The sequence below is a fragment of the Rhineura floridana genome, chromosome 1, assembly GCF_030035675.1.
Source record: "Rhineura floridana isolate rRhiFlo1 chromosome 1, rRhiFlo1.hap2, whole genome shotgun sequence".
NCBI lineage: Eukaryota > Metazoa > Chordata > Lepidosauria > Squamata > Rhineuridae > Rhineura > Rhineura floridana.
The window spans coordinates 323319855-323336074 of NC_084480.1; the positions used below are offsets into that span (position 1 = coordinate 323319855).

General features: G+C 46.1%; 1 protein-coding gene across 4 annotated transcripts in view; it reads right to left on the reverse strand.

The window, feature by feature from the left end:
- IQANK1 (IQ motif and ankyrin repeat containing 1) overlaps nucleotides 1-16220 on the reverse strand; it is a 57592-nt gene that overhangs the window by 15529 nt on the left and 25843 nt on the right. For all 4 annotated transcript variants that reach the window (XM_061607300.1, XM_061607299.1, XM_061607302.1 and 1 more), the window contains 6 exons: nucleotides 9038-9229; nucleotides 2873-2998; nucleotides 2321-2460; nucleotides 1068-1122; nucleotides 674-766; nucleotides 73-181 (listed from right to left, as the gene is read on the reverse strand). In XM_061607300.1, the coding sequence (XP_061463284.1) occupies nucleotides 73-181; nucleotides 674-766; nucleotides 1068-1122; nucleotides 2321-2460; nucleotides 2873-2998; nucleotides 9038-9229 (715 nt within the window). The remainder of the gene's footprint in view (nucleotides 1-72; nucleotides 182-673; nucleotides 767-1067; nucleotides 1123-2320; nucleotides 2461-2872; nucleotides 2999-9037; nucleotides 9230-16220) is intronic.

The window sequence follows — 16220 nt, forward strand, 5'->3', positions numbered from 1 at the left end:
AAGGATATTTAAATGTTTTGTACATGTGTAGGCTCATCTCTCACAGGGACGTAGTTATGGCACGTAACTGACCTTCCTGCAGCTGCTCCCGCAGTTTGAGTCGGGCCAGGGACAGCTTCTCCTCTGCCTCCTTTGCAGCCCCCCGGAGTCTCTCCACTAGGGCTTCTGCATCAGCAATTGCCTGTTATAGAAAGATAATTTGGAAGAAGAGCCCTCACTGGCCTCATTTTGCCACCTGCATTCCATGCGGTGCTGTGTGTGCTGACTGATGGCAGCTCTCAAAGATTTCAGGAGGGAATCTTTTCCCAGCCATCCCTGCCAATAGCGGGGGCCTTCTCTATGCAGAGCAGGAGCTCCATCAGTGAGCTACGGCCTGTCCCCAAAGGCTTAGGAGAGGCTGCACAACACACAAAGACAAGTCGCTGTTAGGACCACTGAATGGCACACCCTGGGGGGGGGATGCCATTGAGCCAAACTGCCTTGCAGGTAAAGGGAGCCAACTCCCTTGACGATGCCACTACCTGTTGTGCCCAGGGCAACAGGGGCATCGCAAGAGGCCTGGCACAAGGCCACAGTCCGCCTGGGCAGCATGGCAGCATCTGCATGAGAGAGGTCTGCCTAGAATCCTGCCTATGCACAGGAAGGATATGGGAACGGGTGGGGTGTTGCTCACATGGAGGGTGATCTCTGCGTTGCCCATCTGCTTCCGCTGGCATTTGTCATATTCTGTTATTCGCCGGTTCAACTCACAGTAAGCCTGTTGCAGCTACAAAAGGAGAGCAGTCCCAGCATTTTGCAAATGGAGTGGAACTCAGCCACAAGCCTCCCATGCATTGCTCTGGTTGCATGAGAGATCCCAGGAGGAGCAACAGAGCAGCGAGCCCAGAGCAACCAGTCTGGGGCAGCTTCGGTCCCAAATTGAGGGCCACAGCTGCACAGATGCTTGACAGTTCAAGGAGAGGGCATGAAACCCACCCCAGGGCCAGCAAGTGCCAAGGAAGCTCCTATGGGATGCAAGACCCAGAGGGCCTTCCAGGAAGGTAGAGAGATCACACAGAGGGTCCCACCTCCTTGCTGCATCTCTCCTGCTCCTTGGCCAGCTCTTCCACCTCCTCTGCGATCCTGTGGAGGGAAGAGAGGAGTCAAGGGCCTCAGACAGCCTCTTCAAGAAAAGGCTCCTGGCCTTTCATTCCCTACCCACATGCAATAGGAAATGATCAGGGGACTGGAAACAAAGCCCTATCAGGAGAGACTGAAAGAACCGGGTGTGTTTAGCCTTGAGAAGAGAAGACTGAGGGGAGGCTGGATAGCACTCTTCAAGGACTTGAAAGGTTGCCACACAGAGGAGGAGCAGGCTGTCTTCTCGATCGTCCCAGAGTGCAGGACATGGAATAATGGGCTCAAGTTACAAAAACCAGCTTTCAGCTGAACATCAGGAAAAACTTCCTAACTGTTAGAGCTATATGACAATGGAACCAATGACCTAGGGAGGTGGTGGGCTCTCCCACACTGGAGGGATTCAAGATGCAGCAGGACAGCCACCTGCCGGGAATGCTTTCAGTTGGATTCCTGCATCAAGCAGGGGAATGGCCTCACAGGCCCTTTCCAACTCTAATGTTCTATGATTCTGTGAAAATCATCATGGCTTAGTCTGCCAGAATCAATTTGTGATTCCAGCACAAGCTGAGCACCAGCACCACCAATCAGGCAAGTGCCATAGCTCAGTGAGTAGAACAACAGATATTGTGTCTGCAGATGGACTGCCAGGTTCAATCCCAGCATCTTGTGAGCGATAGATTAGGCAGCAGGAGTTGACAGAGGCTTCCCCCTGCCCGAGACTGTGGAGGCAGCTTCCGCTAGCATAGATGGGACTTGGCTGGACAGACACATAGCCCGAGCTGGCCTAAAGCAGCTGCCCCTGGCCTCTCCCCTGCCACACACACACCCCTGCTCCTCCTTGAGTTGTCTGTACATGAGGAACACTGACAGAGCAGGCTGAGTGGATGAGGAGCAGGGCTGGGCTTCTCTCCCACCTTCAGCCAGGCTAGGCAGGCACAGGGCAGATTTCAAGGACTCCAGCTGATGTCTGCAATCTGGCTCCATTGAGGGTTTTTTTTGGGGGGGAGGATGTGTTTACTTTCCTAACTGGGCCAGCACCCTACTGGCTCAAGGAGACAGCAGGTCAGCCGTGAAAGGACTGCAGTGGGTGTTGAGCGATTTCAGTGGGTGCCTTTGCCTGTGTGAAAGTGTCTGCGGCTTGAGCCTGGCTGTGACATCTGGAGAGTGGCCCACACGTGGCACCTTCCCTGGCAGGGCTCACCGGCGGGTGTCTGCCTCTTTCTGCTGCTTCTCCTGCTGGGCTCGTCGCTGCTCTTCCGCCTCCATCTTCTGAAGCATGGACACCGTCAGGCTGATGTCCCAGGAGTTCAGGATGGCTACCAAGCTGTCCAGCGAAGCAACCTTGGTGGGAGAGACAAACAGGCCACTGCCTGAAACACCCAGCCTGGATAGGCTGCAGCTGCTGAGAGACCTTCCCTGAAGCGGCGGCCAAAGCACCAAAGACAAGGAACCTCAGCACAAGCAAGCCCCAACTGCATCAGGCCCAGGAGGGAGGGGCCACCTGACTACCTCAAGGACAGCCCCATCCTTCCCATTGAGCCCTGGAAGTGATGGGAACAGACCCTGAGGCGGGTTTCTCTCTCTCTCTCTCACTGAAACACGTGCACTTATTTTCTGTGGCTTGCTCAGGGGCGTCAAATCCCGCCTTCTGTCAAGTCATGTATTTCCCTCAGAAACAGCCTAGAGCTCAAGACCACATCGAGGAGCAGAAGGAAATGGCTCCGACTAACCAGGGGAAGGGAATGGGGTGTACCTGCGTGGGGGTGTTGCCATCGTCAGCATAGAGTCGAGGGTCAGCCCCGTGCTGGAGAAGCAATTCCATTGCTGCCAGGTGGCCCCCAAAGGCAGCACGGTACAGAGGCGTCCGGTTAAAAGCACCCTTAAAAATAAAAGGGGCTGAAGATCAAATGGGGTTTATCAAAGGCAGGCAGCTGAAAGGGAAGCATCCACAGAAGGCGCTTTATTTATTTATTTATTATTTGATTTATATCCCGCCCTTCCTCCCAGCAGGAGCCCAGGGCAGCAAACAAAAACACTAAAAACACTTCAAAACATCATAAAAGCGGACTTTAAAATACATTGAAACAAAACATTAAAATTAAAGAGCAATTCTGCACACAAAGGTACACGTGAATCCTGAGACTGAACCCTTCCTCATAACCAGTATATAATCACCGCCACCTTGCCTAAACCTCTGTGACCCCACTGGCTATGCCTCCATGGCCTCCTAGCAGCCTTGCCGGGCCCAGTGACCAACAGCTGCCACAGCATTGATCATTTTCCTCCTACGTGATATTTTTGGTGGGAAGTGAGACTCCTTCCGGCTGAAGTTCTTTCCACATTAACACCACTAATATCTCTTTTTAAAATGCAACACATTCCAACAGTTCTTTATTTTTGCTGTTGCAGAAAAGGTGTTGGACCACTTTTCTGCTCAGCAGCCCTCGGGCCCCCATTTCAGGCAAGATCAGCTAGCAGGAAAGCAGCCATGCATCCTATGGCAGATCCGGACGACCCGCTGCAGGACCTTTAGCCCAGGCATTTCACTCATTGCAACCCTCTTGCAGTGGAGCCCTGGCACTCAGAATAGCAGGGGTGGTGCCTCTTTGCCCCAATACCAAGTGAGCTGTGATACCCACAGGCACTCTTGCTTACCCTTTGATGGATGGTGGATTGAGAGACCTTGAGACCCCACAATATTTGTTTTAATTATTGATGTGCAAACATTTCTATGCTGCCAGTGTTAAGAAAAAAGAATATGGCGGTGAACAACATAGAATCAACAATAAATTACATATATAAAACAAATATAAAATGCAAGATAAATCAATTGGTCAGATTAATTCACTGTGGAGTCTGCCAAGTATTGAGAAAGGTGCTTTAATTTGTTCACATGAGATCTAGAGTTAGGGATGAGCAGTAAAGCAGTCAAGTTTGATGATACCAATTTGTTCAGGATGGTGAAAACAAAAAGTTAGGCAAGGAGCTCCAAAATGACCTCTCCATACTGGGTGAATGAGCAGTGAAAGGACAAATGCAATGCACTGCAACCACAGGTAAAGTGATGCACACTGAGACAAAACCTAATTTCACGTATATACTCGCCAAGTCTGAACTGACAGGAGTCATAGTACCTAGCTCAATGAAGATGTCGACCTGGTGTGAGGCAGCTGTGAAAAAGGAGAATTCCAGGCTAGGGATGATTGGGAAAGGGCTTAAAAATAAAACTGCCAATCATAGCGCTGTTATACAATATATGGTGAGACCACACTTGGAATATGTGATGATGATGATGATGTCAGGTTTTTTCCAAAGAGAAACTTAAAGTGACTTACAACATTAAAACAGATACAAAAACAATAAAACAATCTCAAATACAAAATACATAAAAACAAATTCCAACTCTTCCTCACCTGATTAAAAACAGATTATTATTATTATTATTATTATTATTATTATTATTATTATTATATAATGTGTACAGTTCTGGTTGCCTCACCTCTGGTATTGTTGAGCTGGAAAAGGTTCAGAAAAGGGCAAACAAAATGATCAAGGGGGTCGGAGCAACTCCCCTGAAAGTAAAGTTTACAATATTTGGGGCTTTTTAGTTTAGAGAAAAGGAGAGTAAGAGACACGATAAGAGGTATACACAGTTATGCATGGCATGGAGAAAATGGATAGGGAGATGTTTTCTCCCTGTCTCATCTAGGAATGTGCTAGAATTCTACCTGATTCAGATTCGCTACTGAATTTTCCATTAATTCATTTACTGTCTATCAATGCAGATCAGATCTTTATGTAGCTATTTTTCAAAACTATTTTAGAATTTTTTGTTTTTAAAATATCCACCTCTAGGCGATTGATATTAAGAATGTTAATTTTATTAATATTTCCTTTCATTTAACAACATTTCATTTAAAATGAAAATTTTTTGATATTTCCTTTAAAAATATTGATATTAATATCAGTATTTTTTCCCGGGGGGGGAACCAGATTGGTAAAAGCAGTGGCTAGTGGACCAAGAGGGAGCTTGAATCAATAGTGGCCTGTTAGGTGGTCAGAATGCTTCTGAACTAGCACCAGCCAACAGATCCCATCCCTGATCTCATCACACTAGAACTTAGAATAGTAGAGTTGAAAGGGGGCTATAAGGCCATCAAGTCCAACCCCCTGCTCAATGCAGGAATCCAAATATAGAATCATAAAATAGAAGAGTTGGAAGGGGCCAATAAGGCCATCCAACAATGGTGAGAGAAAAGAAAGTACTTCTTCACACAGCACATAGTTAAAGTGTTTATGGGCTTGATCGGCCACTGTGAAAACAGGAAGCTGGACTAGATGGACACTTGGCCTGATTCAGCCGCCAGACTCTTTTTATGTCCTTCAGTCATGAGTGAGCGAAGTCTTGTCTTGGCATAACAACAGCACCACCAGAGCAGGGAGCTTGGTGGAAGAGCAACCAGGTACACAGGGACTGATGCAGGAATCAAAGAGGTGGATGGACTGCAACCATCTGTGCCCCTGTCTCCTATGATGACCCATCCTGCCACCTGAACCATACCTGCCCCCGTCCAAAGTCAATAAATAGGTGTGGCCCCTTCCACCTTCCCTAATATTGTCCCACCCAGGAACATCCTGGCACAAATACAATCACACCCCCACACAACCCACCAACACTATCACAATCACACTCATAAATATAGAACAAACTGCATTCAATCCTATATTAATCAGTTTATTTCTAATTTTTAGCTGTCTAGAGTAAGAACTATAAATATACAGGAAGATATTAAAGACCAGTGCCTAACATGGCAAGATGTTATCACAATACTACTTTATTTCAAATTATACAGCAACGAGAGTGGCTGTATGCTATAGCCAGCGTGGATTTTTCACATTCCGCAATATTAAATTGAAAATACCCCCCATGCCATTCTGATGCTTCCCATAAGCTCATTTCAAAACAAAACCTTACAAAACATATAGTCCTGAACTCAGAAACTCTTGCTTAACAACACTCTCAATTTTCATGGCGATACACAAAACAGCCAGAGAGAATAGAGAGTTCAAAGTGTAAAAAGAGCAGGAAAAACCCCAGACCCTTTTGGACTTTTTTCTCTCAGTTCTCATAATCTGTTGAAATTCATTAAAAATCAGCCATGTTCACAGAGTACCTGTAATCCTGTTAATGACCTTGCCCCGTACTCTGACCTTCATCTTCTGCAGTTTAAAAGTTCAAAAAAATGTCTGGCTGATTTTTAATTAATATAATAAATTTTGGCTGGAAGCCGATGATAACACAGGGCATGCTCAGTAAGAACCAACTGTCAGAGTTCTAAAAGCCAGACTCACAGCTGCTGGGCTTGCCTAATCAGGGGGCCACACCCACACCAGACTTTGATTTCTCTTGAGACAGTCATGGCTTCCCCCAAAACATCCTGAGAAGTGTAGTTTGTGAAGGGTGCTGAGAGGAGACTCCTATTCCGTTGAGAGAGTTCCAGTGGCCAGACTGGTTTAACAGTCAGCCACTCTGATTGAAGGTCTGTGAGAAGAACAGGGTGTCTCCTAGCAACGCTCAGCACCCTTCACTAACTACACTTCCCAGGATTCTTTGAGAGAAGCCATGACTGTCCAAAGTGAAATAAAGGCCTGTTGTGGATATCACCAGGGACAGCTTTGGTTTAAATTTTATGTGGGATGCTACATGTGCCTGCTGTAGAATAAAAATGTGGGGGAAACGCTGAAAAGCAATGATACTGTTCACAATGTTTTTCTTTTGGAAAGGAAAGGGGCTTCCCTTCTCCCCAGTACCCACCCACCCGATCTCCTCCCCCTCCCCCAGGTCAGTGTTGGACTATGACCTGGGAGACCAGGGTTCGAATCCCCACACAGCCATGAAGCTCACTGGGTGGCCTTGGGCCAGTCACTGCCTCTCAGCCTCAGAGGAAGGCAATGGTAAAACCACCTCTGAATACCGTTTACCATGAAAACCCTTTTCAAAAGGTCGCCATAAGTCCAGTCGAAGGCAGTCCATTTCCATTTTCAAACATGACTGCACAGAAATAAATCCCATTGAACTCAAAAGGTATACAAATGATCAAGCCCACCCTCCCTTCTCCCTCCTATCCCCTCCCCTTCCAATCCCTTCCTTCCCCTTCCCCCTCCCCTTCCCCCCCATGGTCAGTTTTACTTATCTTAAGCATGATTGCACGGAACTAAATACCATTGAACTCTATAAGCATGCAAATGCTCAAACCTGCCCCCCTCCCCCTTCCTTTGCCTCCCTCCAATATGATCCTTCTCTTTCCCCCTCCCCCTCCTCCCCCATGGCCAGTTTTTCCTAGCCTAACCATGATTGCATAGGAGTAAATCCCATGGTACTCAATAAGCCAGCAAATGATCAGACGTGCTTTTCCCCTCCTTCCCCTCTCCTCTCCCTTCCTCCTCCCCTGCCCACTCCAGCCCTCCCTTCCTCCCCCCCAACTGTCAGTTTTACCTATTCTAAACATGATAGCATGGGAGTAAATCGCACTGAACTCAATAAACATGCAAATGATCAAACCTGTCCTCTCCTCCCCCTCCAGCATGCTCCCATCCCAGTTGTCCCCTCTGCCTTTCCTCCCCTCCCTCCTCCTCCTCCCCTCCCCATCCCCTGTGGTCAGTTTCACCTGTCGTAAGCATGATTGCAGAGGAGTAAATCCCGTTGAACTCAATAAGCATGCAAATGATCAATCCATTCTCAGCAAACTTGCACAGGATCCCATTTCTTACCTCCCAGATTAAAAAGCAGGGAAATTCACTAATAGGCAAAAAACCTTGCAGTTTAAGAATGTACCTATAGCCCACAAATATTTCTATCAAACTTTAAAAAGCTGGGAAATTGGGCAGCTATAGTGAATGCACCAGGGGAGCAGGAGACCTGAACTCCTCTCTGAGATATTGGACTGCCCTACAAATTTGTCAAAATGCAAACACAATTTGGGTTCGTCTTCCACAGTCCAATCCACTTGCTGTGTAGCTTGGAAGAATTTGGTAACACGTGCCTCTGAGCTGCCCAATTTCTCAGCTTTTTAAAGTTTGATAGAAATATCTGTGGGTTATAGGTACGTTCTTAACCCACAAGGTTTTTTTGCCTATTAGTGAATTGTGTCAATGGTTTGCTCAATCAAGTGACATTATACTGGGGAATACAGAACCACTGGGGTTACATGAGCTCTCAGCCCATCTGGTTACAAAAGAGATCATGCTTTAACACATCACAGTGAAATCCATCAGCATGGGGTAAATACGGACAACTTGCTCCAGAGAGAGAGGGGGTGGAGAGAGGGGGGGCTTTGCATAATTAATTTGCAGGGCAGAATTTCCAACAGCAAATTTGGCTCAAGCAAATTTTGAACTTTGGCTGGTGTGGCCCTCTCCTGTGGGGTGAAAGGCAGTGGGTTCAACTTGGGGGGGGGCGATGTCTTCACATGACTTTGCACTCTCTTTTCCTTGCTGGTTGCTGAACAGCTAGCACAAAGAACAGGGGTCAGCAGCAGATGATCCTTGGGCCTACTGTGACCCTTGGAGGTATGCTAACTGCTCTACCTTCACCCCAGTTGCCAAGCCAGAGGCACAAGAGTTGTGGAGAATGTGACCTTTGCGGCAACAGAACTTGCTGGCAAACCGCAGAGGGAAGTTGGGTGCTGCCCCACCACCCCTCATTCCAACTTCAAGCAGTCTCAAGGAAAATGAGTGGCTGATCAGGGCCACAGAGTAACTCTGCTGTTCTGCTGCTAAGCTTGGCTCTGGCTCAGATGAGGGAGGCCAATAGTACAAGCAGCTACCCCAGGACCCCACAACTGCAAAGAGAGAGAGAGAGAGAGAGAGAGAGAGAACGTTCCCAGCTGTCACTTTCTGACATGTTCTAAGTTCTCACCCGGCTATTTGGATTGGCTCCATTTTCTATCAGCATCTGGATAGCGTCAGGATGGCCTCCTCCGGATGCCTCAGAGAGGGGTGTGTTGCCGTTGGCATCAGTGCAGTCCACCATGTGGAGACGATGTTGGAGCCGCACAACCTTTCCCTTCTCATCGGTCCCCACGCCATTCTTGGTGTCCAAATCTGCCACCTCGAGAAAGCAAGTGTGTGTTGGGGGAGGAAGGGCCATTCTGCATAATGTGTTAGAAGAACAGCCAGGGACAAGGCCCTCAAGAGGGCTAGGGAGTGCAGGTTCCATGCCTCAAACCATGTACACTAACATGAAATATCCAGCATGTCTCCCTCCCCGCACCCCACCCCACCGTCAACCCTCAACTATCCCTCCAGCAAACCATCTGGCAGCATCTTCCCTTGCCTCCTATGCAGTCCATGGCCACGAGGTCAGGTAACGGCCATTAGCTTTGATGGCTTTTATGAAAAGGACAGAACAAATTCAAGTTATTAGCCATGCTGGCTAAAGACAACCCTCATTCACAGAGGAGGTTTACCTCTGAGTAACAAATGGCAGGGAAGGTCCAATGTGGCCTGTTGGGGAAGAAACCTACTGTCCTAGGTGGACTTACCTGAGCCCAATCCAGCAAGGCGGCTCTTCCTTTCTTAGAATATTTGCTCCTCCATGGCCACCCAACTCCACACATATACCCACAAAACTTTGGAAAACTCTGGTTCTTTCCCCACTCCCTGCTTTGCTTCTCTGGGCAGAGCCATCTCATAGCACTTCTGCACTGCACTAGCAGCTCACTGATGGTGCTGAATAAACCTTACAGCACTAACAGCAGCACCCCCCTGTATTTGCCCTTCCTCACATGCAAATTCTGAATGCAAAGCCTGAAGCCACTGCTTAGAAAAGGCACAAAGAAACCTCCATCTCCGCATAGAAAACTTCTGAAGTTGTACTATTAAGCTCCTGACACTGATTGGCTGAGCTGCTGTGGTGGCACGGAATGTTCAGTTCAGTTCAGGGAATAAGGCTATTTGGTATTCAGGATGGTTAAGACTAGTGTTGTGCTGAAATCTACCCACCAATTTCTCAAACGTTTCCTTTCCCTGCTAAAGAGGGCTCCATTTTTCTGCCTCATTCTCAGGACACTTGAGGATTCCTTTAGAATTTCAGTGGATGCAGTGAGCTTACATTACTGTTGCAAGGTGGCCAAAGGTGGTGGCATGGTGTGGGTTTTTATCTTCAGTAAACATTCCTCCAGCCCTCTGAAGCCTCCCTGGGCCCTTCCTGATCTGAAAAAGGCTCATGTGGGGAGTTATCTCATGATGTCTTCCCCTGGACATTAACTGAAGACATAGAATCACAGAATAGTAGAGTTGGAAGGGGCCTATAAGACCATCAAGTCCAACCCCCTGCTCAATGCAGGAATACATCTGGGAAGGCTACAGAGTGCAGAGCACTGGTGAGATGATTTGTACAATAAAAGAAAAAAACAGTCAGAAACACACCTCAGAAGTAAGGAAAGCACAACAACAACCCTTCCTCATTAAATGACAGAGAGCGGTCAAAAATATAAGAGAGAAATTTTGGACACAGCACTAGTGAAAACAAGGTTTCACAAAGAGGTGAATGGGTAATAAAATAGCAAATTAATTCAATGTAAGCAAGTGTGAAGCAATTTGCACTGGGCAAAAAAATCCCAGCTGCACATATACACTGATTGGGTCTGAACTGGCAGTGACAGACCAGCAAAGGGATCTTGGGGTGAGCTCAGTGCAAACATTGATGCAGCATGTGGCACTCAGAAGAATGGCAAATTTCATGCTAAGAATCTTTAGAAAAGGGATTGAAAATACTGTAGTGCCTTTGTACAAATCTATTGTGAGACTGCACTTACCACATCTCAAAAATGATATTGTGTAGACCCGGAAAAGGTGCCAAAAAGGGCAACCAAAATGATCAAGGGGATGGAGCAACAGCCCTGTGAGCAAAGGTTACATTTGGACTTTTTAAGATGAGAACAAAGGAGGGGGACATGATAGAGGTATACAAATTTATGCACGGTGTGGAGAAAGAACAGTAGTTCTGTTAGTGGCATCTGTGCAGACACACATATGAGTTCTGTGCTTGTGCAAAGCCTCATTTGGAAAACTTAGAATCATAGAATCACATAATAGTAGAGTTGGAAGGGGCCTCTACACTCATCGAGTCCAACCCACTGCTCGATGCAGGAATCCAACTTAAAGCATATGCAACAGGTGCCTCTCCAGCTGACTCTTGAATGCCTCCAGTGCTGGAGAGCCCACCACCTCCCTAGGCTATTGGTTCCATTGCCATACTGCTCTAACAGTTAGAAAGTTTTTTCTGATGTTCAGCCAAAATCTGGCTTCCTAGAAAAGATAGCAATTTACATATCACTTGTGAAAGTGATCTCATTCCTCCCCATTCCTGGTTCATGTATTACATGGTGGCAATGTTGTCTATTCTCATACTTAGTTGGCTTAGTTGCCCATGGTGCAGTTGTATCTGCACCACTTCCAGTTCTACAATATCCTTTTTGAGGTGTGACAACCAGAATACTATACACACTATTCCAAGTGCAGTTGCACAATCAGTCAATCAATCAATCAATCAAGATTTAGTTGCAGAATACACTGTGACAGCCAAACTAGGCCAATAAATTTCTATGGAAATATTTTGTTGTCTTTTAAATTATACATTTAAGCAGAACTGTCAGGGATGCTGTAATGACATCCTGCAATGACATCCTGCGAGAGATCTGGATTCTGGGACCACAGGCTATGCATCTTGGGAGATAGATTACTGGCAAATGATGGATTGCACCTCACAAGGACTGGGAAGAATGTGTTTGGCCATGGCATGGAGAACTTCATCAGGAGAGCTTTAAACTGAACCCTATGGGGGAGGGAGATATAAACTTGGCGGTAACTACTAACAAAGGCTTGTGCACAGTAAGAGGCACTGAGATAATGGCTCTAATGGGGCCCAGTAATAGTTTTAATAAAAATGCAGGAAGGAAGCCAGGCCATAAATCACATGGTCTTTGATGGCTAATGCCCAGAGTATGGGAAACAAACAGGATGAACTTGAACTCTTAATACAGGAGAGTGAATACAACTTGATAGGTATAAGTAAAACTCGGTGGGATGACTCCCATGACTGGAATACAGCGATTGAAGGATATAACTTGCTCAAAAAGAATAGAAGGAATAGAAAGGGAGGCAGTGTCACCTGTTAAAAATATGTATCAATGCACAGAAATACAGCAGGACAAGTTTGGTAGCTCCACTGAGAGTATCTGGATTAAAATTAATGGGGCAAGGAATAAAAGGAACATGGTGGTTGGAGTCTACTACCAACTACCCATTCAAGGAGAAGACAAGGATAAAACTTTTGAAGAGCAAATTGCCAATGTTTTGAGGAGGCATGATGTAATAGTAATGGGGGACTTCAATTACCCTGATATCTGTTGGAAGACAAATCGTGCCAAACATGGCCTCTCCTAGAAATTCCTGACTTGTGTGGGAGATAACTTTCTCCTACAGAAAGTGAAGGAAGGAACTACAGGATCAATTATCCTTAAATTGATTCCAACCAATACAGATGACTTGGTGGATGAGGTGGCAGTTATGGGAACTCTGGGGGAAACTCTATACTTGAGTTCTGTATTTTAAAGGAAGCAAAATCTAAAAGTAGCCATATGCGTCTTGGACTTTAGGAAAGCTGATTTTAATAAACTCAGAACAATGGTAAGTAAGGTTCCATGGCAAGCAACCCTACTGAGAAAAGGAGTCCAAGATGGGTGGGAGTTTCTAAAAAAGGAAATTACAAAAGCACAATGGCAAGCAATTCCAACAAGGAAAAAAGGAGGAAGACAGAAGAAGCCAATGTGGCTTCACAAAAAGGTTAGAGGTGACCTGAAAACAAAAAGAGACACGTACAGGAAGTGGAAGGAAGGTGTGGCTACATCTTTTCCATCAATTTTGTGGCCTAGACCAAGAGGAAGAGAGGGCAGGGGAGGAAGAGAAACCAAATTTTAAAAATACAAAATAGTACAGTGCAAATTGTGGCTGCATCTGCCAGCATCCACAGTTCTCAAAACCATGGGCCCCAGTCCCTAGCACTAGAATGGCAGTATTATGAGGCAAGTTGTCCTCTGGTGGGAGTTTCTAAAAAAGGAAATACTACAGGCACAATGGCAAACAATTCCGTGAAGGAAAAAAGGGGAAAGACAGCAGAAGAAGCCAACGTGGCTTCACAGTAAGCTTAGCGATGACCTGAAAACAAAAAAGGACACATACAGGAAGTGGGGAAGGCCAGGCTACACAGGCAGAGCGCAGACAGGTAGAATCATAAAGTTGGAAGGAGCCTATAAGGCCATCCAGTTCAACCCCCAGCTCAGTGCAGGAATCCAAATTAAAGCATACTCAACAGGTGCCTGTCCAGCTGCCTCTTGAATGCCTCCAGTGTTGGAGAGCCCACCACCTCCCTAGGTAATTGGTTCCATTGTCGTACCGCTCTAACAGTTAGGAAGTTTTTTTGTGTGATGGTCAGTTCAAATGTGGCTTTCTGTAAGTTGAGCCCATTATTCTGTGTCCTGCACTCTGGGATGATCGAGAAAAATGCTTATCAAATATGCAGGTGAAACAAAATTGGGAGGGATAGCTAATATCCTGGAAGACAGAAACAAAATTCAAAGGAATCTTGATAGGCTGGAGCATTGGGCTGAAAACAACAGAATGAAATTTAACAGGGATAAGTGCAAAGTTCTACACCTAGGAAAAAGAAACCAAATCCATAGTTATAAGATGGGGGATGTCATGAACTTGCATATGTTCATGAGTTATTAAAAATCTCATAAGTAATATCTTGGCTCAAGCAAGGGACTCTGGGAGATTTTTGCAGTTAAAAAAGACAGGCCTCTGCCAATTTACAATCCTAAGTTTCACTTTCCAGCTGAAGACGGTTAGAAGAAGCCTCAACCAGCTGCACCTGGTTATCTCTGCTGATTAGCAGGTGCCTGGTACCCAAGGTCATCCTTGGCATGTGCAGTTTGAAACACAGTTGGGGGGGGGCTGGAAGGCGCGAAAAAGTGAGAAACACCTAGAAGAAGGTTACATCAGCCAACTCCTGATTGGTCAATTAATCTTGGACCGTTAGGATTCTTTTCCTTAAGTATAGGGCTGGAAACCCTTAGCCTTTGTTCTCTGCTGACTGGGTATCAGAGTTCCAAACCCTTCTGCCTTTTGTGGTTCCATGGGGGTTGCCTATGGGGAGGTAACCTATGCCTGGTTCCATTGCTTTATGTTTAACACCTATCTCTCTGGGGGGAGATGCCACTGCAACCAACTACCTCATGTGTAAGTAGTTAGGTAAGCTAGTTTGTTATTTTCTTGTTGTGTGTATGAATTCTCTTGTCTGTACCTAAACCCCTGTTTGGGTGTATGGTCTTAAAGGATTACTTGCTGCTATATATTTGATGTGCACTTATATATTTGAATAAAGCTACTTCTATTTAACCCGGTGTGTTCATTGGGAGAAGGGGTGGTCCTGGATTCAGTGTCTTGGCCATTCTCAGTCACGAACTACCAAAGAGGGAAGAAGAAGTTAAAAGCTTAATTCTATTTTGTGGGTTTTACCAGAGGATTCCTGACAAGGAGTGTAACGTTTGGCTCTTGTCTTTTTGGACCTTGGTTTAACTAGTGTCTGGGCTCTGAGTGGACCAGTAATCAGGGGGGGTGGCAGCCTACCTTCTACCTTGCAGGGTTGTTGTGAGCGTACACAGCCTTGGCAAGGGTGAAGTAATATTTCTTTCAGTTCCAGTCCCATTTTCCCTAAGGGTGGGGTTGGGTCTGACGCATGATCCCTGTGCCTTGACGGTAGGGATTCATGACAGAGGATACTTGGCTCAGTAATATTACATGCAAGAAGGATCTTGGGATTGTTGTTTACAAGCAATGTGGCTGCTACTATTTTAGGTTGCATTAATAGAAGTACAGTTTCAAAATCACGTGAAGTATTGGTTCCCCTCTATTCAGCACTGGTTAGGCCTCATCTTGAATACTGCATCCAGCTCTGGACACTGCACTTTAAGAAGGATGCAGACAAATTGGAACGGGTTCAGAGGAGGGCAACACGGATGATCAGGGGACTGAAAAGAAAGCCTTATGAGGAGAGACTGAAAGAACTGGACATGTTTAGCCTTGAAAAGAGAAGACTGAGGGGAGATATGATAGCACCCTTCAAGTACATGAAAGGTTGTCACACAGAGGAGGGCCGGGATCTCTTATTTATTTATTTTTATTTTATTTATTAAATTTATTAGTCGCCCAGCCACTCTGGGCGACGTACAACATAAAAACATACATTAAAACCTTAAAATTCCAACAATAACACTAAAACCTAACCCGCCTCAAAAGCCTGCCTGAAGAGCCAGGTTTTCAAGGTCCAGCGGAAGCTCATCATGGAGGGGGCATGGCAGATGTCATTTGAGAGGGAGTTCCACAGAGTGGGTGCCACAATTAAAAAAGCCCTCTCCCTAGTTCTCACCAGTCTAGCTGTTTTAACTGGTGGGATGGAGAGAAGGTCTTTTGAGGCTGATCTTGTTGGGCGGCAACGTTGATGATGCTGGAGACGCTCTTCCAGATAGACTGGGCCAAAACCGTGCAGGATTTTAAAGGACAAAACCAACACCTTGAATTGAGCCTGGAAAGCAACTGGTAACACAACTGTCCCAGAGTTCAGGACATGGAATAATGGGCTCAAGTTACAGGAAGCCAGATTTTGACTGAACGTTAGGAACAAAGTCCTAGCTATTAAGAGTGCTATGGCAATGTAACCAATTACCTAGGGAGGTACTGGGCTCTCCAACGCTGGCAGCATTCAAGAGGCAGCTGGATGCCTCTTGAATATCGGGGATGCTTTAATTTGGATTCCTGCACTGAGCAGGGGGTTGGACTCGGTGGTCTTATATGCCACTCCGAACTCTATGATTCTAGGAATATTGAGAGTCCGCTGAGCCACTGAACATTTCCCTAGAAAGTCAACAGCCAGCCGGCTTAACCATCTGTTTTCTATGTCCACACAATGGCACTCAAAGGTGGCTGGTCAGTTCAAAGCTGAAATTCTACCCCCAGGACTTCCTTTAGGGTTGTCAGGT